Raw genomic sequence first — 23,460 nt, 5'->3', positions numbered from 1 at the left:
GCCTAGCCTTGGAAATCACAGTGTCAACTCTACTTCACTTTATTTGTTAAAAGTGAGTTATTGTGGCACCTGGGTGGCTCAGTCGGTTGAGCGTTTGACTCTTGATCTCAGCTCAGGTCTTGATCTCAGGGGTGAGTTCAGGCCCCATGTTAGCTCTATCCTGGGTGTGGAGCCTCCTTTAAAAAAAAAAAAAAAGGGAGTTATTAAGTCCAGCCCACACTCATCAGGAACGGAATAAACTCTACCTTTTTAGAAGAGGATTGTCAAATAAATTGTGGGTATATTTTAAAATCACTACATCAAGAAACCTTCTACCCACTAAAGCAATTTCCAGGTAGTTTGATAGCAGGAAGAGATTGAGAATATTTCCATCTTGGAAAGCCATGTCCCCTGGCAGGGTTTAAGTGCTGGGCAGTTGTAGGTTGGTTAAAGTGAATCAGTCTGCCAGATTCTCTCAGTTGCAGGGAACTGCCAAAAGTTCGATCTTGGCCTTCAAGGTTGAGGATCTAAGGATGTTGCTAACCTCTGAGAGGGCAGAGTTTCTGCCCATCCCAGACCCCACCTGCTTCCTCTCACCTAGTGCTAAATATATTGCAGGCTCAGCCATTCTTAGTGTTAACTATCACCAGGCACAGGTCAAACGGTCTGAAAGGGAGCATCTTAAACATTTCAAATGGTGGACACAAAGGTGCTTTCCCTCTTTCGGGAGTTATTTTCTATCTTGTATTATAGTCCTGTCTCGACCTCCCTACAAAGTGTGAGTTTGCAGTATTATTTATGTATATTCTCCCCAGGAGTTAGCACAGAGCTGGGCAGGAAGGAGGACCTTAGAGAATATTTACTTAAAGACCACAAGAATGACTAATTGGTAACCTCCAAGTATTTCTTGATTGACTGGGGTTCAGGGCTCTCGAACATCAAAAGAAAGCTTTGCTCTTCCGCCCCCGCTCCTTGCAAATAAGTATTAGTTCCTTCCACACAGTTTCTCGTCTCCCTGAGAGTTGCTGAGGGCTGAGGGTTGAGGGAGCTAGTACTTCAGATAGAAAGGCACGTTCCAGGAAGTTCCGCAGGTACAGAGTCCGTGCACACTGGCCTGCTTACCTCAAGTCTCCGTCTACTAAGAGGCCGGACCTTGCCTGCCTCCTTCCGCTCCAACAGGAACCTCACCCGCCCCACCTTCCACCCCTAACCCCTGGCCCGCGGGGCAAGAACCCCGGCCCCAACCTCCCCCTGCACCCTGCGGGACCCACCACGCCGGGCTTGACTCGGCTCCTAACACGCCCCGCGCCCCGCCGGGATTCGGGACACGGACGTGGGACTACAACTCCCGAAATGCCTCGGGCGCCGCCCGGCCCGAGCGCTCCCCCGCCGCTGACTGGCTGTGCGGCGGGGGCGGGGTGGGGCACGGACAGGGCTGGCGCGTCTGCACGTGCGCGCGACGGGCGGCTGGATGGCTGTTCTCCGCTCCCTCGCGGCGGTCCGCGCGGCGCCGGGACTCTGGTGGCGGGCGGCGCGCGAGTCGTTGGGGCTCCGGGGCCGCTGCCCGGGGAGAGGCTACTCTGTGGACGCCGCGCAGGTGAGAACGGCCGAGTTCTGCCGAGCGGGTCCTCAGGGCTGGGGGTGGGGCCGGAGCAGCGGGGAGGGAGGGGACGCGGGCCGCATAGCTCCTGGACGAGGCCACTGACCTCTAGTGCACTTCGTTCTTGCTCTGAGCACGAGTGTCCCCTGCACCCCCTGCCTCCCCCTCATTCAGGGGATTTGTCATGCCTTCGGCCTGCCTGAAAAGTTACTTCAGCGAGAGAATGAACAAAACAAGCCCAAAACGCGCGCCAGGATTGATTCTTCGCCGCTCGCCGCTTTTCGTCTCCAAAGTTACTCGGCAGTTTCTGTGTTTCTATTTTCCCGGTCAGGGTATGATTCCTGCACTTCCTCTGTGATTCTTCAGGATGAGAGTCTTTCGGTTTTGATTTTCAGCTACATTTGAAAGAAATTTGGCGACTCGCAGTGGACTCCCCTCTGGGAGCTGCACCTATAAATGGACAACCCAGCGATGAATGTGGGTTTTGTGTGGGGCTTTTTACTTTGGTCCCATTCGCTTGTGAACCTTATTCATAATGAGCAGCTGTTACGTGGAAGATCTGAGAGGCGAGAGAAGGGGAACCGGCGCAGGGTCCCTAATATGTGCCAGGCACTTCAGTGATAATAATTCTCTCCCCAACTCTGGAGGTGGATGTAACCCTGTGAGCGAGCGAGCATGAGATGGGGAAGGTCGCTGGGGAAGGTCCGAGGGAGAAGCAGATCCCCTGCTGAGCAGGGTGCCCCATGCAGAACTCAATTCCGGGACTTCAGTATCATGACCTGAGCTGAAGGCAGTAGGAGCTCAGCCAACCACCTAGGCGCCCTGGAGTCAAGTTTTTAAGTACTTTTCTTTGTCAGGTCAAACAGCTGGTGGACTGCTGTGCCAGGACTCCAGGCCAGGTGGGCACATCTGTCACTCTCACTTTCCTCTGGGCCAGTTGTCCCCCCCCCCTTTTTTTTTTAAGGATAATTTCGTTTTCTAAAAATCACAGTTTCTGTATGTAATAATATTGTACATGTTTGTAGTGCTTTCACAGTAACCCCTTGATAATTTTAAATAATTCCTTATTTTTAAAAACACATAGCACTTTGTGTCAGATGCTTCACAATTACTAATTTGCATGCTTTTCGTAACAGCTCTGAAGTAAGTATTGTTATTCCATTTTACAGATGGAGGAACTGAAGCACAGAGAAGTTAAGCAGCTTGCCCAAGGGCATACAGCTGGTCATTGGTCAAATCCTGCAATCCAGGGCAGTCTGGTGCTAGAGTTCTAGCTCTTAACCCCTGTGTTATCATTGTTATCATTTTGCACATAGAACAGCTAAAGAACTGGCCTGATACCCAGGACTAGTTCTTTAAAAACCCAAGTGATATATGAACCATAAGAATTAAGTGACTTGACCAGTGTCACAAAGCTGAAAGTGACCACACTGGAGGCATGGAGTGAGAATGTGTTGTGAAAAGGACTTTGCTGTCATTTATAACTATTGTATTGACTTTAGCATTTTTGCAGGTCCTGAGATCATTCCAAGTGACTTTCTGATAGAGTAGAAAAAGGGAAGAAAGGGATGTAGCATAGCACAGCATTTCAGAGTACTAGCTTTAGAACTGAATCCTGCCTGTCCCGTTTGACTTAAGGCAAATTACTTAGCTTTCTAAGCTTCAATTTCTCCATTGGTGTATTGAGGATATTACTTACCCTGCAGTGCTTTTGCAAGAATATTTGTAGGGTACTTTTTGTGATATATGCAGGGTACTTTGCAGTGACTGGCACATAGCAAGTTCTCTTAAATGTGGAAGTGGATGGAGTAGACAGTAAAGTAGACAGTAGTTGTAATGCTGTTGTTGAAAACCTACCAAACTCATTACAGGTAAGAAGCCAAAACACAGAGGAACATCTTAGTAGTCCTTTCACTTCAAACTAATCTTAAAACCACATATTTTAGGAGGCGGCTGGGTGGCTCAGTGGGTTAAAGCCTCTGCCTTCGGCTCAGGTCATGATCCCAGGGTCCTGGGATCTAGCCCCGCATCGGGCTCTCTGCTCAGCAGGGAGCCTGCTTTCCCTTCCCCTCTCTCTGCCTGCCTCTCTGCCTACTTGTGATCTCTGTCAAATAAATAAATAAAATCTTTCAAAAAAAAACAACAACACATATTTTGAATCATTGCCACAGATAATGATACAAACTTTACTTAGAGGATCTGGCCTGATACCCAGGACTAGTTCTTTAAAAACCCAAGTGATATATGAACCATGAGAGACTATGGACTCTGAAAAACAATCTGAGGGTTTTGAAGGGGTTGGGGGGGCGGTAGTTGGGTGAGCCTGGTGGTGGGTATTATGGAGGGCATGTATTGCATGGAGCACTGGGTGTGGTGCATAAACAATGAATTCTGGTACACTGAAATTAAAAAAAAAAAAATTCTGAGTGGGAAAAAAAAAAACCCAAGTGATAAAGAAGAAAAATCAGAATGTAGATACAGAAGAGAATGAAAAGAAAAATGAAGAGAAAAAGTCTGTTTCTTTTTCCTTCTCTAGGTACCTTCATGTAAAAAAATTAATAAGGGGCGCCTGGGTGGCTCAGTCGTTAAGTGTCTGCCTTCAACTCAGGTCATGATCCCAGGGTCCTGGAGTCAGGCCCCGAATTGGGCTCCCTGCTCAGTGGGAAGCCTGCTTCTCCCTCTCCCACTCCCCCTGCGTGTGTTCCCTCTCTGGCTGTGTCTCTCTCTTTCGAATAAATACGTGAAATCTTTAAAAAAATGAATAAACTTTATTTTTTAGAGCAGATTTAAAGACAGGGTGAATGGAAAGTGTAGAGAAATCCTATTTTTATGCCCTCTCCCCCCGGTTTTTAGTGGTCTTCTGGCTGTGTATTATTAATATCTTTGCGGTAGTGTGACACATTTGTTACAGTTGACTTGCATCTTTACTTTCTTGTGGCTGGGTGCCTGGTTTCTCTGTGTACATTCACCTGAGGGTTGGAGGTGTATGTTACTTATTTGTGTAGTTAGAGATGAGGAAGTCTTAAGGATGTTGCTAAATTGTCCTGAAAACACTCCTGTTCTAAGTAGCAGGGACTGTCGATTCTTATTTCTAAGAGAGCAAATTTTGTGACTATTTAGGACATGGCCAGAAGACCATTAAAACTGTATGGTTATATTTTGTAGCCATCAACACAAATACTTACAAATTAACTTTTCAAAAACCCAAAACCAGAATAATAATATGAACCCAGATTCACCAGTTACTGACATTTTGACATTTGACATTTTGCCACACTTGCTTTGCTTGCCACCCTCCCCTCTTTTCCCCCCCCCCAGCTGTAAGATTTTAAAATGAATGGTGATTTCTTGTCATTTAGGGGTTAACCCTAAATTCTTCTATATGTACCGCTAAGAAAATGACATTTTCATTTTAAACCTAGCTATAAGGCTGTTGTTATACATAACGACATTACCAATTCCTTAATGTAACTTAAAATTTTGTCCTTAAAATGCCCCTGATTCTCTCAAAATTATGGGCATATGAGTTTTACATGTAAGCTTTCAGAACAGTATGCTGTGTATCCATATAGTACGAGGAAGAAGGCAGACCATGCGGGTTGTTGAGTATCTACGAGAGTTTAAGCATTGTGCCAGGGTGGAAGGTTAAGGGAAAATCATACCCCTCCTCCATCTGGACCTGTGCAGTGAGTCTCTTTGAGAAGAATAAAATGATAAAATCAGAAAAGAGCCGTAGATCCTTTCCCCAGGAAAAATGCACATAGAGGTTTGTTTTTTTTTTAAGAAGATTCTTTTTTTTTTTTTAAAGATTTTATTTATTTATTTGACAGACAGAGATCACAAGTAGGCAGAGAGAGAGGAGGAAGCAGGCTCCCTGCTGAGCAGAGAGCCTGATGCAGGGCTTGATCCCAAGACTCTGAGATCATGACCCGAGCCAAAGGCAGAGGCTTAACCCTCTGAGCCACCCAGGCGCCCCTGCACATAGAGTTTTAAGGGGTTTTATGGCCACTCTGAAATCTACCAGTGGGCCCCTGTTTAGGACCCCCATTCTAGAGGGTTTGTTGAGGAAGAGGGTGGGGATCCAGGGATCCTTGAGGGCCTTCTGGTGCATGAGCACACTGAGTACAGAGGAACGCGAACTCACATGACTGGGGGGTGGCAGGAGGTGTGGCAACATCGTGTTCCAACACAGATACCTTGGTACCTCTAGGATCCCTTCCTTACTCTGAGGTGCTTGCTGCCCTGGGAGCCATGGAATGAACTCTGAGTTTGCCGTAAGCCCAGTTTAAGGCTGACCTCTGGATTGAATACTTGTGAACTGGGTCACCTTTGACTAATTCTTCTCTCTCAATTTGGTTTCTTATTCATCCAGTCAGAATATCCATGTTAAGCATTATGCATAAACCAGGCCCTTTTGCTATGTAATGTCAGTTGGGGATAATGACACCCACCCCCTGAAGGTTGATACAAGGATTAGGTAAGCATATCTTTGTTTTATGTCCAACTCAGAGCTAGTACAGTCCACCCATCTGGAGTGCAACAGGATCAGCCTTTGGAGCCAAGAGTTAGAGACACTAGGTATTTCCCTCCTGGCGTGTAGGATTTGACAAGTTTCTCCCTAGCAGTTGTGTTTGCTGGTGGTCAGAATTTGTCTTACTGATTTGACTTGCTTTCTCTATTTTCCCAGGGTCCCTTCCCACCTCTGACTTGGCCCCAAAGCTGCCGTTGTTGAAAGCTGAAACGTCCTATTCACAAGCTAGTATGAAAGAGCTGGAAGACTGTCTCCCTGGGTGGTCTTAACTATTCAGCAGAGGGAAGATGGGATCATTACAGTCACTCCATTTCCTTTTTTTTTTTTTTTTAAAAGATTTTATTTACTTACTTGATGGAGACACAGCGAAAGAGGGAACACAAGCAGGGGGAGTGGGAGAGGAAGAAGCAGGCTTCCTGTTGAGCAGGGAGGACCCTGGGATCATGACCTGAGCTGAAGGCAGATGCTTAATCCACTGAGCCACCCGGGCACCCCAGTCACTCCATTTCCTAGTTTACTTGTTCCAGAAACTTATCCCTTAGCTTCCTTGACCCCACACCCTTTTGGTTTTCCTCATACTGACTTGCTACTCATTCTTTTGCTGGTGACTCCTAGGTGGCCCTTTCTTAAATGACGATGGTCTGGTTCTCTGTAAGCCTTACTTCTGCTCTCACTCTGCTTGTGCTTCTTGGGCTCTTCTGTCCCTTCCCAAGTTTCAGCTGTTCTCTAAGAGCAGAGAGCTTCTGGATTTTCTTCTCCAGGACCTTCTGTTCAGTGCTGGTGTCTCCACTTGTATATCTGACAGGTCCAAAGTGGGATGTATCTTCTGCCCTCACTGACCTCCCAGCTGCTGCCAATCTAGTTTCTTGGGTCAGTAACTAATACCAGCGTACACCTTTCCAGGGTCCCAAGCCAAAAAAAAAAAAAAGTATGGAGTCCCTGTGGCCCCTCCCTCTCTCAGCCCTGTATCCTGTTGTTATCAGGATTTGACTGTTCTGCTTCTATGTATAACCTGCCCTCTTCTTACCATTCTTGTTGCCCTGCCTAGTTAAACCAAGTTAAAGCTACCATCATCTGTCTTAGATTGTAGTTGGTCCCAACTGGTCTCCTTCAACTTGACTTTCTTCAGTTCACTCAATCTTGACTTTGCAGCCAAGATACTTCTACAGTACAGGTCTGACATGATGTTACTTTCCATTTCAGTTGGCATAGGAGACCTAGGATGGCTAGTCTTCACCACCTTCTTCTGGTTAGGTGCCCCTCATTAAGGGTCTTGGAGTGCTTTCCTTCCCCTCATCTCCTAATTTAGCACTCAGTGCAGACTGTCCTATGGCTATTTGTTTAATTGTCTTTCCCACCGAACTGTGTAGACAGAGGCCACTTCTGGCTGCTTGTCTGATCTGCTGCTGGTCAGGCTGTCAATAGATACTTGTTAAATGAAGGCAATTATTTAACTCTTCCATTGCCTAGCTCAAAATTCTCTTCTAAATAACTACCTTTTTTTAATTCTGTTTATTTACTCAGAACTTAAGTACTCGGAATTGATTTGCATTTGTGGAAATACTGTAGTTTTCATGGGTTTCCTAAACTGGTTGCTTTTTCTTTGACCCCAGCTAAAAATGCAGGGCCCGAAGCACTTGCTGCTCACAAACAGAGCCCTATGCCATGAGTAGGTGTATGCAGTAACAATGGCTTGACTTAGTGGGCCCACAAAAGGAAAGTAGTAAACAGGTTAGGTTGGATTTTTTTGACATTTGAAAAACATCTTATATGTTAATAATAAATGGGATGAGGCGCGCCTGGGTGGCTCAGTGGGTTAAGCCTCTGCTTTTGGCTCAGGTCATTATCTCAGGGTCCTGGGATCGAGCCCTGCATCGGGCTCTCTCCTCGGCAGGGAGCCTGCTTCCCCCGCTCTCTCTGCCTCTCTGCCTACTTGTGATTTCTCTCTCTCTGTGTCAAATAAATAAATAAAATCTTAAAAAATTTCAAAAAAATAATAAATGGAATGAAATTTTTATTTGTATTTATTTATTTATTTTTAAAGATTTTATTTATTCGACAGAGAGAGATGCAGTGAGAGAGGGAATGCAAGGAAGGGGAGTGGGAGAGGGAGAAGCAGGTTTCCCGCTGAGCAGGGAGCCCGATGTGGGGCTCAATCTGATGACCCTGGGATCCTGACCTGAGTGGAAGGTAGACGCTTAAGGACTGAGCCACCCAGGCACGCCTGTATTTATTCATGTTCAAACTCTCATTCCTAAAGATCTGTTCATCTATTTGAGAGAGTGGAGTGCAGGGAGAGCGGGGAGAGGAACAGAATCTCCGCTAGCCTCCCCACTAAGCGTGGAGCAAATCCAAAAACCAGATGCTTATTTGACTGAGCCACCCAGGCACCCCTAAGCTTTTTTTTCAAATTCTTATTAAGTAGTCACTTCCCCCAAAATGGGTATTGAACTCACCACCCCAAGATCAAGACTTTTCTTGCTCAACTGACTGAGCTGGCCATGTGCCCCTGGAATGAATTTTTTTTTTTAATAAAAAGGACAGTGTTTATGGGCATTTGGGTGGCTCAGTCTGTTAAGTGTCTGCTTTTAGCTCAGATAATGATCTCAGTATTCTGGGATTGAGCCCTGCATCTGGCTCCCTAATCAGCAGGGAGCCTGCTTCTCCCTCTCCCTCTGCCCCTCCCTCCCCTGCGCTTGTGCACTCAAGCATGCGTGCTCATGCAATTCTTGATCTTGGGGTCGTCAGTTCGAGACCAGTGTTGGGGGAAGAGATTACTAAAAGAAAAAAAATAAAACTTAAAGAAAGGATAGTGTTCTACTTTATAAGTCCCAAGAAATGTGTATTGAAATGAGATACCATTTTTTTAAACCTTTGAATTAGCAAGATGTTTGATAATTAACAAATTCTTTGATACATGTGAAAATCAATACGGGCAGGAATAAAATGCATTACCAGTGGCCTTGTAAATTGATACGTATTTTTGGAAAACATTTTGTCAGTAGGTGTTAATGTTATTAAAATATTTGCACTCTCTTGTCTTTATACTCTTGCTTTTAAGAATCTAGCTTAAGGGAAAAATCAGTAAGCCTGAAGAAGTTTCTTATAGCGTTATTTGTAGTAGCAAAAATGTAGGAAAACATAAGTGTCCAAAAATAGGGGAAATAGAATGTTAGTGGAATATTCACTCAGAATTTTGTAGTCAGAAATGATGCTTGGAAGATAGAGCTATGTATATAGATAAGGAAGGGTAACTTAAGAGATACCATCTAAAAACAGGTCAGATGGAAAAGAAAGTACACAATATAATGCCATTAGTTAACAGATAAAAATATAACAACAGATAAAAAAATTATTACTCTTTATGTACACAGAGTTTCTGGAGATTTATGAGAGAGGAAATAGCACTGGGTAGAAGGAGGCAAGAAATTAAACATTTTTTAAATATTATCTGTAGCAATCGAGGTTTTTTTTAAAACTCCATGTGTGTTGTAATAAAATTATAAAAGATGATTATGAAGGCTATTGTAACATATAAAAATATTTGAATGTCAAATAACAAGATTCAAAATTGAACATGTAAAGTGTAGTTGTCTATGTGACAAAATAATAGAAAAAGAAGAGACAAGATCATGTTAAAGCCCTGGGATGTTTTTGAATTTCTCTATTTTCCACTTAAAAAATTCTTTTATATGAATTATGTGAAGATAGTTTTAGCCAAATAGTTACATGCTTAAAAATATATGAAAAGGGACTAATTCTTTGGTATAGATGGATTTGCCCTCTCAGAAATCCCATGTCCTCACTTTCTGTTCAGAACTCTGGGTGACGTGGAGATGATGCGGTGCCCCTTCTTGTGAGGGTCTTTTCCTTCTTCCCCTTTGCCACTTGACTCAGGCTGTAGGGATTCTCTTCTTCTGTGCAGAGCCCACCAACTTTTGGGTTCCTCTTGGACATCGATGGAGTGCTGGTACGGGGTCACAGAGTGATCCCTGCGGCTCTGGAAGCGTTCCGCAGGCTGGTGAACGCTCATGGGCAGCTGCGGGTGCCCGTGGTCTTTGTCACCAATGCTGGCAACATCTTACAACACAGCAAAGCCCAGGAACTGTCAGCCCTGCTGGGGTTCAAGGTAAGGAGGCACTGGAGAAATGCCCAAAGAGCTGGTTGTCAGTGGAACCCCCATTCCAACTCTGACTAAGCTGCCTTTCCTGGGTTGGGGTACAGTGTGGATAAGCCCTAGGCCATGGCCCGCTGGCTGGGTCAGTCAAGCCTGGCTTCATGAGGCGAGCCTTACAGCAAGGGTATTTTTTATATATCAGTTCACGCTGAACACAAAAATTCTGCCCATGGATTTGGCAGTTTCAGTCTACTGTCTTTGTATCCATTTCTTTTCTGGGCATCAGGGTTGTCTCTTTTGGATTGTCAGCCCCTGGAAAGCGAGGGTCATGTTTTTCTTTAAATGTGGGATGTTGAGGTAATAGCCTTTGTTTTTCATAAATAAAGAGGTACATATCTAGGGGTGTCTGGGTGGCTCAGTCATTAAGCAGCTGCCTTCAGCTCAGGTTATGATCCCAGGGTCCTATGATCGAGCCCTGTGTTGGGCTCCCTGCTCAGCGGGAAGCCTGCTTCTCCCTCTCCCACACTCCCTGTTTGTGTTCCCTCTCTCACTGTCTCTCTCTGTCGAATAAATAAATAAAATCTTAAAAAAAAAAAAGGTACATACCTGAATGAGCATTGTCCTCCAAAGCAGTCCCTCTTCCCCACTTGCCCTTCCACATGGTATATCATTGTTGACATGTCCTTCTTTATTAAGGGTGGATTGAGTTCTTGGAAAGAGCCCTTTGGAACCAAGAGAGTAAATAAAGTGGCTGATTGACTGGGTAACACTGCTTGGGGGTTGAATGCAGAACAAGGGAGTACAACTGGTTCCCGTCTGTGGTTTCTGGAGAGGTTTCCAAAAACATTTGAGTATTGGCTTCATCGTTGGAGTTAGTACTATAAATGTTAAAAAGCTAAGTCTTTAAGTAGAATTGAAAACAGAAAGTCAGAGGCAGATTTCTGTGACTGTGACAAAGAACATGCGCATTAACCCTGAAGTGTTCAGATGGAGAAACTGAGCAGAACAGTCAGTGGTCAGAACCCATGACTGATGGCATTTTTCTGCTTGTTCTTTTCCTGTGGCAAGAGCCAAATTAGGTTCTTTTCACACCTGTTTGGGTAGTGTCTACAAGTGTTGGGTGCCAGAAAGGGCTCCTTCCCTTTTTTTCTGGGCAGTTTTTTTCCCTTCCTAAGTGGACAGAAGCTACCCGTCTCCCCCTTATTTTCCATCAACTTTGTGTCTCCCCTGCTCTCCTCTGTCTTTTGACTCTTGCTACAGGTGGAACCGGACCAAGTCATTCTCTCTCACAGCCCCATGAAGCTCTTTTCGAAATATCACAACAAGCGGATGCTGGTGTCTGGGCAGGGGCCCGTGGTGGAAAATGCCCGAGTGTATCCTTTTGGTGTTGCTTGTTCTGGCTGAAGAGGAGGGGGCAGGACTGGAGTTTTCCTCCCATGGCTGGGGTGCGGGGGTGGACAGGACCATAATGAGGTGTGCTGGCTGCATGGTGCCAGGGCTTAAGGGATACGTAGTGGGCTCTCGAGGGAGGGAGGATGGCTTCCATGTGTGGCCGGTCCTGGTGCCATAGTCCAAAAAGCTAGCCCACTGAATCAGAACCTACTGGGGAGCTTAAAACATAGATTATTGGTTCACTAGGTGTGAGAGAAGAATCAGCAGTCTGTATGTTAGAAGAGAAAACTAGGTGATTCTCTAATTAGGTTTGGAACCACTGCTCTAGCCTTGGGGTGCTCATTCAACTTCTTAGCTAGTATTAAGTGTCCACAGTGAATCTTTTGGGTCTGGGCACACTCAAGAGGCAGAAGAGTTGGGTGCCTGGGTGGCTCAGTGGGTTAAAGCCTCTGCCTTCAGCTCAGGTCATGATCTCAGGGTCCTGGGATCGAGCCCCGCATCAAGTTCTCTGCTCAGCGGGGAGCCTGCTTCCCTCTCTTTCTCTGCCTGCCTTTCTGCCTACTTGTGATCTCTCTCTCTGTCAAATAAAATAAATAAAAATCTTAAAAAGAAAAGAGGCAGAAGAGTTGATCCTGTTCTCAAGCCACATATTCAGTCCTGGGATCAAGTCCTGCATCCGGCTCCCCACTCAGTGGAGAGTCTGCTTCTCCCTCTGCCCCTACTGTTCCCCCTGCTTGTGCTCTCTCTCTCAATCCCTGGAAAATAAATAAATAAATAATCTTAAAAAAAAAAAAAGATTCTCTCCCTGTCCCTCTACACTCCCCTCTATTTCCTCTCTGAGGAAAGAAAAAAGAAAAAAGCAGATTTCCAAGCTTAGACCTGAAGCCCAGCCAGGATCTGCGTTTAAAAAAAAAAATGACAGCTTACGATTGAAAACTTAAAAGCACTGTATAGGTTCTGAGAGTCCCCGGTATTGGGGAGGGAACGCCCTGGGAGCTGCTGTGACTGGTGGCTTCGTGGAGGGGCGTGGCTGTGCTACCAGAGATGGTTAGAGTTAAGGTTTTCTGTGGAGGGAAGGAGCTAAGGAGGCTGCAGAGAGAAGGGAAGGTGAGGACGGGAAGCCAGAGTTTGGATTGGGATAGAGCAGGGAGTAAGAGACAGCGGGAGGAGTGGAGCCTTGGAAGGGAAGCCTGAGGCAAAGGCAAGAGGCCACTGGGCTTACTTAGGAGGGCAGGGGGAGTCTTTGCAGGTTCTGTTGCTGTTGGGTAATCTGACAGAAGCAGCCTTTTCAGGAGATTCATCCTGAAAATAATCTGAAACCATGTCCAGTTAAGATTGTAAGTGGGGATTGAGGACAGAAAATGGAGGTAGCTCTTGGAAAGATAAGGTTGGCACTGGTTTTTTGCTTTTCATGGCCTCCCTATCCTTTCTGAATCTGGCTCATCCTCAAGAGTTCTCTCAAGTCTGACTTCCCTGGACTCTGCCCAACTACCAGCCCAGTGACGAGTCTCCTCTTTTTAACTCCGCAAAGCCAGCACTGTTCACAGAGCGCTGGTTTAGATGGGCCCTGGGCCTATGGTGAGTTCCTTGAGGCCAGACATTCTTTTTTTTTTTTTAAAGATTTTATTTTTTATTTATTTGACAGACAGAGATCACAAGTAGGCAGAGAGGCAGGCAGAGAGAGAGGAAGGGAAGCAGTCTCCCTGCTGAGCAGAGAGCCCTATGTGGGGCTCGATCCCAGGACCCTGGGATCATGACCTGAGCCGAAGGCAGAGGCTTTAACCCACTGAGCCACCCAGGCGCCCCAAGTCCAGACATTCTTGTGTGCCTTTGTGCCCTGGTAGTACCCAGAGTGGGACCTGTCACCCTGCTGCTGCGTCGCTGTGTAGTCACGGCCCATCTGCCAGCACCCTCAGGATTGACATTGGCCTTCCGGGCTGTGTCTGGGCTCACTGCTTCACTCCTGTCTGGGTGCCCTAGTTGGCTTGGGACTGTGTTGGTTCCCTCCCCTTAAAGCCATCTTCCCCCAGAACTGTCCGGCTTTGCTTTCCTGATCTTGCTGTAGATTGGGCTTCGAGAATGTGGTTACTGTGGATGAGCTGCGGATGGCCTTTCCTGTGCTTGACATGGTAGATCTCCAGCGGCGGCCAAAGACCACGGTAATAAGGAGCATGCTCCTGGGTGTCTCATGTTTAGTTCTCTCTTCTTATTCCCCACATGGGTTCCTCTTACCAACCTTGCAACCCCTCCCACTGAGAGCTGCATCTTTTCTACCTTATAGAGGTACATCTGGCCAAGGATTTTGTTCTCCAGATATACAGGGATGGCCCAGAGGGGCAACAGGCTCCTAAGTGTTTTCCTTTCTGCATTGTCATTAGCTGAGAACCCCTTTCAAAGCCCTAGCATCTCCAACGAGGAGTTACCTGTTTTACTGGCTGGTTTTCCGAGTGTTGCCTGGGAGATCCATTAACCTTTGTGAAATTAATCATTGCTGCTCCTTTATCCTAAAGCTTTCTATGGAGAGCTGTCCTTATGAGAAGCAGCTTGCTTGTAAAGGTAACCGGAAATTCTGAGTATGCCTGTGTTCCTTTTGGGTTTGGCTCATATTTGAACCATTGGTTTACAGGGCCTCTCCTTGATCCTTTAGAGTATGACTTCTTGACTCTTGATGGCCCCTTCCCTGGCACCCCTCTTCCTCATGTGAACTCTCTATCACGTAGCCTGTAGTCTAAGTCAGACCATTGTCAAAATGTGGGGAAATGCAGTTATAAACAGACAAGCTTACTTTTGTTTGTTTATGTAGCCTTTGTTTTCCTTCCTCTAGAGCTTTCCAGTTGAACAGAGCTTTTCATCACCTTCAAAATCTTCCTCCTAGGACCGTGCAAATTATGTGTGGAACTAGAATGTCTGAGTTGGAAAAGATCTTAGAGCAGCTCAGAGACTGAGCCCTACACAGGGGAAGTGACCTACTCCAGGTCACATAGCTGGTTAGTGGTAGAGCCAAGACTAATAGTTTAGGGAAGGAACAGACCCCAGAGGATGGGTAAAGTAGAGGCTCCTGCCTCTTCATATCACATCAAGAGAAGTGGTCTGTCATGTCCTGGTGACCTCCCTTTCCTTCATAGGCTCACCTTCATCTTAGCTACCTGATTCTAGATCCTTGCTTGGCCCACATCTCACCTCCTGTCCTCACAGGGACAGGTGACCAGCCCTTCCTCCTGGTTGACGTCCATATGTGACTTCCCTCTGCGTGTTCTGTGAGAGCCCTGCCCATTCTGACTTCACTTTTCTTTGTGAATTTTCTTCCTTGGTCTTATCCAGCTTCTCCTTGGCTTGGGCTAGACCGTGGGGGTGGTGATGGTGTTTGATCTGTCTAGAATATGTCTTTTCTCTTGCCACTCATTATGATACAGTTGTGTGGTTGTCGGGAAGTGGACAGTGACTGGCATTGATTGTTCTTTTCTTTGTTTCTTGGCAGCCCCTTCTAAGGAACGACTTCCCGGCCATTGAAGGTAATGAGGGCCTCTGCTGGTGTAGGTGTGGCTCTGGGCGGTTCTCCTTTTGGCCCTCCACGCCATTCTCTTGCAGCTTGTTTGCCTGTAGACTGGTGGGGTGGCTCCAGGCGTTGGGTATCAGGTCACCTAGGTTCTAGTCTCAGATCTACCCCTCACTACCTCTGAGACCTTTGTTTTTAATATTTCCCTGCCTATTTCACTTGCTCTATTATTCCAGAAAAATTGTTAAGTGTAGAAGATCTTAGCATGGAAAAACTCCCAGAGGTAATGTAGGCCATTGTTTCTCAGCTCCACCAAACCCAGTTCCCCTTCATGTAACAAAAATACTGTAATGTCCCCTTTATTGCCCTGCAGTAACATTCATAGATAATACAACTTCCCTGTATATGTATATTAAAAATTAACTAGTTCACTGTAAAGCCCTAATTGTAATAGGGAGAAATAAAAGGAAAATTTTTAGTAAGGTAATGTGTATTTCAGTATGTAAATGATTATTCAAGAAGACATAATGAAGTAGTAAAATGATTATATCAAACATGGAATCATCATGAATGTTACAGCTACAAACGCAGACTGATGTAAATGTGTTTATAGGTGGGATATAGGTGTATTTTATGGGTGACTCAGACATTAGGGATTGCAGTGTCATTGGTGAAGTGATTTTCCAATATACGGAATAACTTTGGTAAAATTTTGAAAAGATAAACAAACTGCAGACTTCTCTTGATTTACATGATAGTTGCATTTTTAGAAAATTGTTGTTTATTAAAGCTCTACCTTGTGTTTACATGTAGAATGAAATTAGGGTTTAGGCTCAATTACTTATAAACAGGTTATTCACCTATGCGAATGTCAGATGGGATACCCAAATGTTAATAGACCAGGGGCAGCTTCTGATTGTTCAGGACTGTCCTGAGCATCTGGCATTTGTGGCCCCCTCCCACGATCCTTGCCACTAATTGTCAGTCATGGTGACAATTAAAATATATCCTCCAGTTTCTAGAATACCTCCTTAGGGGCAAGTACTACCCCATTGAGACCACTGGCCTTGTAGCTGATACTGGCAGCTACCATGTTAAGTGTTATGTATCCAGCATGGGTTAAGTGCTTTGTTATATCTCATTTTTACCCTAAACAATCGTAGGTATCATTATGATGTAGTTGAGGCAGAGGCTTAGAGAGGTGGTAAGTAACTTGCCTAAAGTCACAAGGAAAATGGGCAGTCAGGTTTGAAATGCCAGTCTGTGTCACTCCAGATCCTCCTCTCCTAGTGGTTAGGTTTACTGGCCCCTGGGGCTCAGAGAAGTGGCTGAGGAAGGCAAGCCCTTTGCCAGGTACTTGTGGGTGAGGTGGTCGGGAGAGCATTAGTCAGTAGGAGGAAGCAGGCCTGAGACTTGGCTGCTGGTTTTATTTTAACCTTTTCTGTGAAGTACTGGTGAGTACAAGTGAAAATGGGAGCCCTTAGGAAGTGCCTTCCCAGGTCCTGGGCTTTGTTTACCTTGGGTGAGTGGGTGAATGGATCTTTGAAGGCTGGTTCTGGGAACTGTGCCCTTACCGGGGTGTGTACTGTGGGGAAAGAGCTTGTGGTTGGGTGGCACCAGCTGGCATCAGTGGGCCTCCTAAGGGCCTTCCTCCTGCCTGCCACAGAGGTCAGGCAGAGTGCCTCACCTCCGTGCCTTTGCTCTTTAAAGGGGTTCTTCTCCTTGGGGAGCCAGTCCGCTGGGAGACAAGCCTGCAGCTCATCATGGATGTCCTTCTCAGCAATGGGAACCCTGGGACTGGTCTAGCAACGGCTCCTTATCCCCATCTCCCTGTCCTGGCCAGCAACATGGATCTCCTTTGGATGGCTGAAGCCAAGATGCCTAGGTAAGGACACAGAGTCTCTGGCCTTGACAGTTGTGGCCACTGCCAGCTGCTGCTTGGACAGTCCTGCTGACAGTTTCTTACCATCATTCTGGTACCCCTGCCTGGGTCAGCCCCGTATTTGCCACAGAAACTTGTCCTTTCTGGGAGAATTTTCAAGGGGTTATTTTGCATACTAATTAGTAAATGAAAAGTATAGCTTACTGATCACTGAAGATATGTTGAGGTGATCTTTAACACATGGCCTTTGCCCTCCAGAATCTTATTTGTTTAAGATTTAATTTATTTATTTATAGAGAAAGAGCATGAGTGGGAGGGGCAGAGGCAGAGGGAAAGGGAGAGAGAGAATCTCAAGCAGCCTCTGCACTGACCCGACGTGGAGTTCAGTCCCATGACCTCAAGATCATGACTTGAGCTGAAACCAAGAGTTGGATGCTCAATCAACTGAGCCACCCAGGTGCTCCTGCTCCCCAGAATCTTAATAGAACATGTTATTTTATTTTATTTTTTTCAGATTTAAAACTTTTTTTTAAGTAATCTCTGCCCCCAACAAGGGGCTTGAACTCAAAAGCCTGAGATCAGGCGTTGTGTGCTCCACCCGTTCAGCTTGTTGGGTGCCCCCAGAACCTGTTATTTTTTGGTCTATGGAACCCAAACAATGGATGACTTCTGAGGCCTAGCAGTACAGCTGCTCCTCTTTGCCTCCTCCCTGTAGCGGTTCCTTCCCTCTTTGTCTCCTCCTGCCCTTAAGATGTGGGGGCAGGGGGAGCGATAATTATTCTGACGGTTATGTAGGCCAGAGAACTGAGGCCCAGTGGGTAAGTGACTTTCTCAGTCTCCCCCTGCCTCACCGCTCCCTGCTCAGCTGTATAGACCTCCTTTGTCCTGTCTGAGGCTAAGCACAGTCTAGGCAGATCTTTTTCCAGCCCTGGAGGGCCTTTCTGGAAGGACAGTTGTGGCTACTGTATACCATTTGGTGGCTCTTATCTGCAGGGCCAAAGTTCAGAGTTTTCTCTCTACGCTGCTGATTCCAGTGGGCTGTGTGAATGATTCAACAGAGGGTAGCAGGCCCAACACTGCCTCAAGTGACATGACTTAGTAACTTCAAAGAGATGGGTGTTGTGATGTTCTCTTGTTACTTTAAAAGGTGTATTTCTGTATCCTGAGGTTAGATGTTTTCTCTGAAGTATTCTTCCTACAGTTAGGGTGTGCCAACACACTAGGTGAGGGGGGTTTGGTTATGTAGGCTGGAACGGAATAGCAAGTAGCAAATTTCAATTTATAAATCAGATTTGAGGTTACTTTTCACCCATTAATTTAAAAATTGGAAGTAGAATTTGTAATATAAATAAGTGACACTGAAATACAACCTTAATATGTTGGACAGTATCCAGATTTGGCTTAGCAGCCAGGGATGAAAACCCAAAACCCAAAATGAAAGGTTTTTTTGTTTTTTTTTTTCCCCTTCAAGACTTCATTTATTTATTTGTCAGAGAGTATGAGAGAGCACAAGCAGGGGGAGCAGCAGGCAGAGGAAGAAGCAGGTTTCCTGTCGAGCAGAGAACCCGATGTGGGGCTCTATTCCAGGACCCTGGGATCATGACCTGAGCCACCCAAGCGTCCCTGAAAGTGTCTTAGACAAGATAGAAGTTTCTTTTTTTTCTCATGGAAAAGAAGAATGCGGTAGGCAGTGCAGGGCTTGTGTGGATGTCACGCCTGTCTGGGACATAGGCTCCTGTCTACCTGCTCTGCCATCCTTAGCCCTTCACAGCATAGTTTCAAATGGCTGCCTGAGCTGCAGGCACCAGATCAGCACTCCGGGCAGCAAGAAAGAGTGGGGAGAGTGGAAAACAGTACCCACTCCCCAGTTTCACACTTCCTAGAGGTTTAGCCCAGTACTTCTGATCTCACGGACTCTTTGGCTGTAGCTTATTCACATGGCTGCACACGAGCTGCAGTGGAGGCAAGGAAATACTTTCGTACACCTGGTCGCAATATGGTGAGCTGAAAACGCGCTGAGAAAGAAGGGGAGAGGGTAACTGGTAGTCTGCACAGATTTAAAGCTGAATTTAGATTTGTAGAGTCTGACTGCCTAGGTTATAATCCTAGCTCTGCCACCTTGGGCAAGTTACTTAATATCTGTATGCCTCGGTTTCCTCATTTATAAATGAAAATGATGACAGCTCTCATGGGGTTGTTCTGAGAGTTACATGTGATATGCCACTCTAGTGCTCAACAAATGTTAGTAGATAACAGCACGTCATAAAGATAGATAATAAATGTAATTCTTACTAGAAGTAATTTTACTTTATCTGTCACCAGCAGGGTGCTGGAGTGAAAGGTTGGTGTATATAGGGTCCTGCTTAGAGCCAGGGAGAGGAGGCCGGAGCTGCTGAGCTCTCTTCTCTGACAGGTTTGGCCACGGTACCTTTTTGCTTTGCCTGGAAACCATTTACCAGAAAGTGACAGGCAAAGAGCTGAAATATGAGGGCCTGATGGGCAAACCCAGCGTCCTCACTTACCAGTATGCAGAGGACCTGATCCGGCAGCAGGCGGAGAGGCGGGGGTGGGCGGCCCCCATCCAGAAGCTCTATGCTGTCGGGTAAGTACTTTTCCATCTCCTCATCACTTTCGGACTTCCCCTGCCCTTCCTCCCTACCTACTCACCAACCTGTTTCCCTGTATGTAATGCATACTAGTCCCACAGTTGTCCTCTGCTCTGTGTGGCTTGTAACACTAAACTGTGGTTTTCTCTTCTTTCCTTTTCCGGTATGGCTGCCCCTTCCAGTGATAACCCTATGTCTGATGTCTACGGTGCCAACCTGTTCCACAAGTACCTGCAGATGGCGAAGCATGGTGGGGCAGAGGAGCAGGGGGCCAGTGGCTTGTGGAAGCAGCGGCCCTCAGCAACCCAGAGCTGCGCCTCTATCCTGGTGTGCACTGGTGTGTACAATCCCAAGGGCCCAGAGCCCACCAGGCTCACCCAGGAAGCAGAGGCGGCTCCATTCCATGGGCACCGGGACTTCAGCTTCAGTCCAGGGCTCATAGAGGCATCGCACATTGTGAATGATGTGAACGAGGCTGTACAGCTGGTTTTCCACAAGGAGGGTTGGGCTTTGTAGTAAGGGCTGTGCCTTGGAGACAAGGGACGGAGGGACCCTGGAGCTAGAGGGGAGTCCTGTTGACTAACTTTTGGCCCAGATCACTGGGCATCAAGTCAGGGCCGCTTCCCTTGACACTCTGTGTGGCCCCACGGTGGATATTACTGGTCACTTGGAAGAAGAAACTGGCTTTTTCTCCTGCTGGGCAGTAGCCACAGAATGGTGCCCGGGGAGCATTTTGGGTAGAACCATCAGGATTTTCTGGGCCCAGTTCCTGTCTGCTTCTGGCAGTCTGACCTTGGGCCAGTCCCTTTACCTCTGTGCCTCAGTTTCTTCTCTCATTTCAGTAGGGACTTATGAAAAAAGGGGAAGTGGTGTGAAATAATGTGGAGCCTTGCCTGCACTGAGGGCCCTGCTGCATGCCAGCAAGGTGTGTCACTAATACTATGATACTGCTTTTTATTGTATTTTAGCTTACTGCCCAGAGACTTTGGGGCTTATTTTTTTAAATTAAAATAATCATAATAAATATTCATTATGCTGTCAGTTGTGAACCACTTCTGGAATGTACTGAGAAGTCCTGTTGAGGAAGGATAGCAGGTGAGCAGTGTGGGTGACCCTGAAGCAAAGAGATCGGTGCCATTTTGCTTCCATAAGGCACTGAGGTCTTCTTTCCTCCCTCTGTTCTCCTTCCCACCACCAATCCCCAGCCTGGCCCTGGCCTGCAAAGCCTGAGTCTGTCTGGGAAGTAGTTATGCCCAGGCTTTGGCATGTACATTACAACTCCTCTGATGTGGAAAAGAAAGGATCTTGTTTATGGTTTCTTCTGAAGGAAGGAGCTTTTCCTATAATGATCCTGGCAAGTATGTATTTCTTATCTTCCTCCCTCTAGGAGTGACCCATTTTCACTTTTCTATGGTATGTGTCGTCCACAGTCCCATTTGCTAAATCCCCTGGTCCTTGCCCTCATGTTACTCTAGCAGTGATTTGCATGTGCCACAAACTGGTGACTCCCTCCCCTCTTCTCAAAACACTCATTACTTGGCTGTATCTCACTGACTTCTTGATACCTTTGTTTGGATGCCTGGTAGTCATTCAGAGAGGAGAGAACACAGGAGACTTAGAAGGAGTGGCCACTGAAATAGAAGGGGAATCATGAGTGAATGGGTGTCTGGGAAGCTGAGTGAACATGTTTCACAAAGGAGGGAGTGATGAGCTATGCTCACTCCGTAAGAATCAGAGCTTGGCTGTGTCCAAAGCCAAACATAGCCCAACCCTACTGCTAGAACCCAGGTGGGGGCCTGCTGCACGCACCCCTTCCCCCAACAGTAGACAGTAGCACTGAAGACAGTAGGCTAAAGGCCTGGACTCACCCTTGTTCCACACCCCCCCCCCCCAAATTATTTATTTATTTATTTGACAGAGAGAGAACACAAGTAAGCAGAGCGGCAGGCAGAGGGAGAGAGAGAAGCAGGCTCTCGTCTGAGCAGGGAGCCGGATACGGGGCTCGATCCCAGGACCCCGGAATCATGACCTGAGCCGAAGGCAGCTGCTTAACCAACTGAGCCACCTAGGTGCCCCATCCTTGTCTTTAATCTCCTACAGCCAGTCCATCCGTATATCCTGCAGCTTTGCCTTCAGAATATGCCGAGTGTAAGCACTTTCCAGCCTTCGATGCTGCCCTGCTCCAGGCTGCTGGCTTCTCTGGCCTGCATTGCTGTGGCAGCCTCCAGTCTGACCTCCCTGTCTCATTTCCTCCTCCCTCTTTGCAGCTCTCCCCTCAGCTCCCCAGAAGCCGCATCCTAAGTTTGACCTGTTCTCTGATGAAAACCCTCCCATGACTTCTGGTCTCACCCAGAGGAAGAGCCCTCAGCACAGATGCTTCCCCATCCCGTTCTCCCACTTTCCCTTTCATGTCGTACCAGCACTGCTGGCTCCCTTGCCAGTCCACTGTACCATTCCTGTCCCAGGACCTCTGCATTTGCAGTTCCCTTTACCTTATCTCCTCTATTCACATGGCTCACCCCTTCCCTTTTTTTTTTTTCCTTCTTGTCACTTCTCAAATATCTGGTGGATATGTCATCTCAAAGAGACTCTCTCAACTTCTTATAACAAGTAGTACTCTATCCCTCTTACCTGCTTAATCTTTTCCATAGTCCTTATCACCCCATGATCTATATTTATGTCTTTATTCTGTGTCTTTTACTAAAATACAAGCTCTGTGGACTTGGTCCACATTGATTCACTCTTGTGTACCCACACCCATATGCCTGGCACTTGGTAAGTTTGCAGACCTTGTGAAGTCCTTCTATAGTGTTTTTGAGACAAACATGATTTTCATTTCTTTTCTGTTGGGCATCATGGCAAAAGTGAAAAGACTAAGGGTGTTGGAGTCAGGCAGACCTGGAATCAAATCCTAGCTGCCACTCACTAGCTATATGGCCTTGGGCAATTTCCTTCACTTCTCCACGCTTCCATTTTCTCATCTGTAAAATTGGCATTGGCAGTGTGTATTTCATAAATGAGCTATTTTAAGTACAGTACTGTATCATTTAGGATTTTGTTCAGCTGCTTGTTCCAGAAATCTGACTACAGTGGCTTGAAGAAATAGGTGGTTATTTTTCTAAGCAATAGGAAATTCAGAGTAGGCATCTCAGGCTGGGGAAGCAGCTCAAGGGTGTGTCATCAAGGACTCTGGTTCTTGGCCTATACCATCCTTAGCATGTGTGTTTGTCCACTTGCAAGATGGCACCATTCTACCCTTGGGCCTCTCAGCCACATTCCAAGGAGGAAGGAGGAAGGAGGAAGGAGGAAAAGGTAAAGATAAAGATAAAGCAAGTGGAGCCGGAGTCCTTTATTTACTTACTTGTTCATTTTTTAAAAAAGATTTATTCGAGAGACAAAAAGAACATGAGCAGGGTGTGAGGAGTTGGGGAGAGGGAGAAGCAGACTCTGCGGAGCAGGGAGCCTGACGCTGGGCCTGATCTCAGGAACCTGAGATCATGACCTGAGCCTAAGGTAGACACTTAACTGGCAGAGCCACCCAGGCTCCCTGAGCTGGATTCCTTTAAAAGAATTTTTCCAGACTTTGGATCTGTCTGGTTGACTACAGGTGGATCATCCAGGCACCGGTAGCTACAAGGAGGCAGGGACAGGGTGCACTGTTGCTCAAAGAAAATCAGGGTCTATTTGTAAGGAAGACCAGTAGAATGGATGGTGGGTAGGCAACTGAGTAGTAAAACACCAGCTCCTGGGATCCAGAAGGCATTTAATTGTGAGTATTCTTCCGAGTGCTCTGAAGAAATGGGTAAGTCCTGGGCTCGGAAACATCTTGTCTGGTAGTCGTCTGAGCTGTTGGGTTG

General features: G+C 46.4%; 1 protein-coding gene across 1 annotated transcript; it reads left to right on the top strand.

Moving 5' to 3' along the window:
• Positions 1-1,409: 1,409 nt before the first annotated feature.
• HDHD5 (haloacid dehalogenase like hydrolase domain containing 5) lies at positions 1,410-20,644 on the top strand. The gene is made up of 8 exons (XM_032844459.1): positions 1,410-1,576; positions 10,036-10,239; positions 11,488-11,600; positions 13,685-13,778; positions 15,098-15,131; positions 16,826-17,000; positions 19,411-19,599; positions 19,786-20,644. The coding sequence occupies exons 1-8, from the start codon at positions 1,451-1,453 to the stop codon at positions 20,117-20,119; spliced, it is 1,269 nt and encodes a 422-aa protein (XP_032700350.1). The 5' UTR covers positions 1,410-1,450; the 3' UTR covers positions 20,120-20,644.
• Positions 20,645-23,460: the final 2,816 nt, after the last annotated feature.

Source organism: Lontra canadensis, unplaced genomic scaffold, assembly GCF_010015895.1.
Source record: "Lontra canadensis isolate GAN:19392208 unplaced genomic scaffold, GSC_riverotter_1.0 scaffold153, whole genome shotgun sequence".
Classification (NCBI taxonomy): Eukaryota; Metazoa; Chordata; class Mammalia; order Carnivora; family Mustelidae; genus Lontra; species Lontra canadensis.
This window is presented reverse-complemented; position numbering and strand designations above follow the sequence as displayed.

Coding starts and splice junctions, on each gene's coding strand:
- HDHD5 (XM_032844459.1), top strand. CDS start 1,451: ATGGCTGTTCTCCGCTCCCTCGCGGCGGTCCGCGCGGCGCCGGGACTC. Junction 1,577..10,035: donor ACTCTGTGGACGCCGCGCAG/GTGAGAACGGCC, acceptor TCTTCTGTGCAG/AGCCCACCAACTTTTGGGTT. Junction 10,240..11,487: donor CAGCCCTGCTGGGGTTCAAG/GTAAGGAGGCAC, acceptor CTCTTGCTACAG/GTGGAACCGGACCAAGTCAT.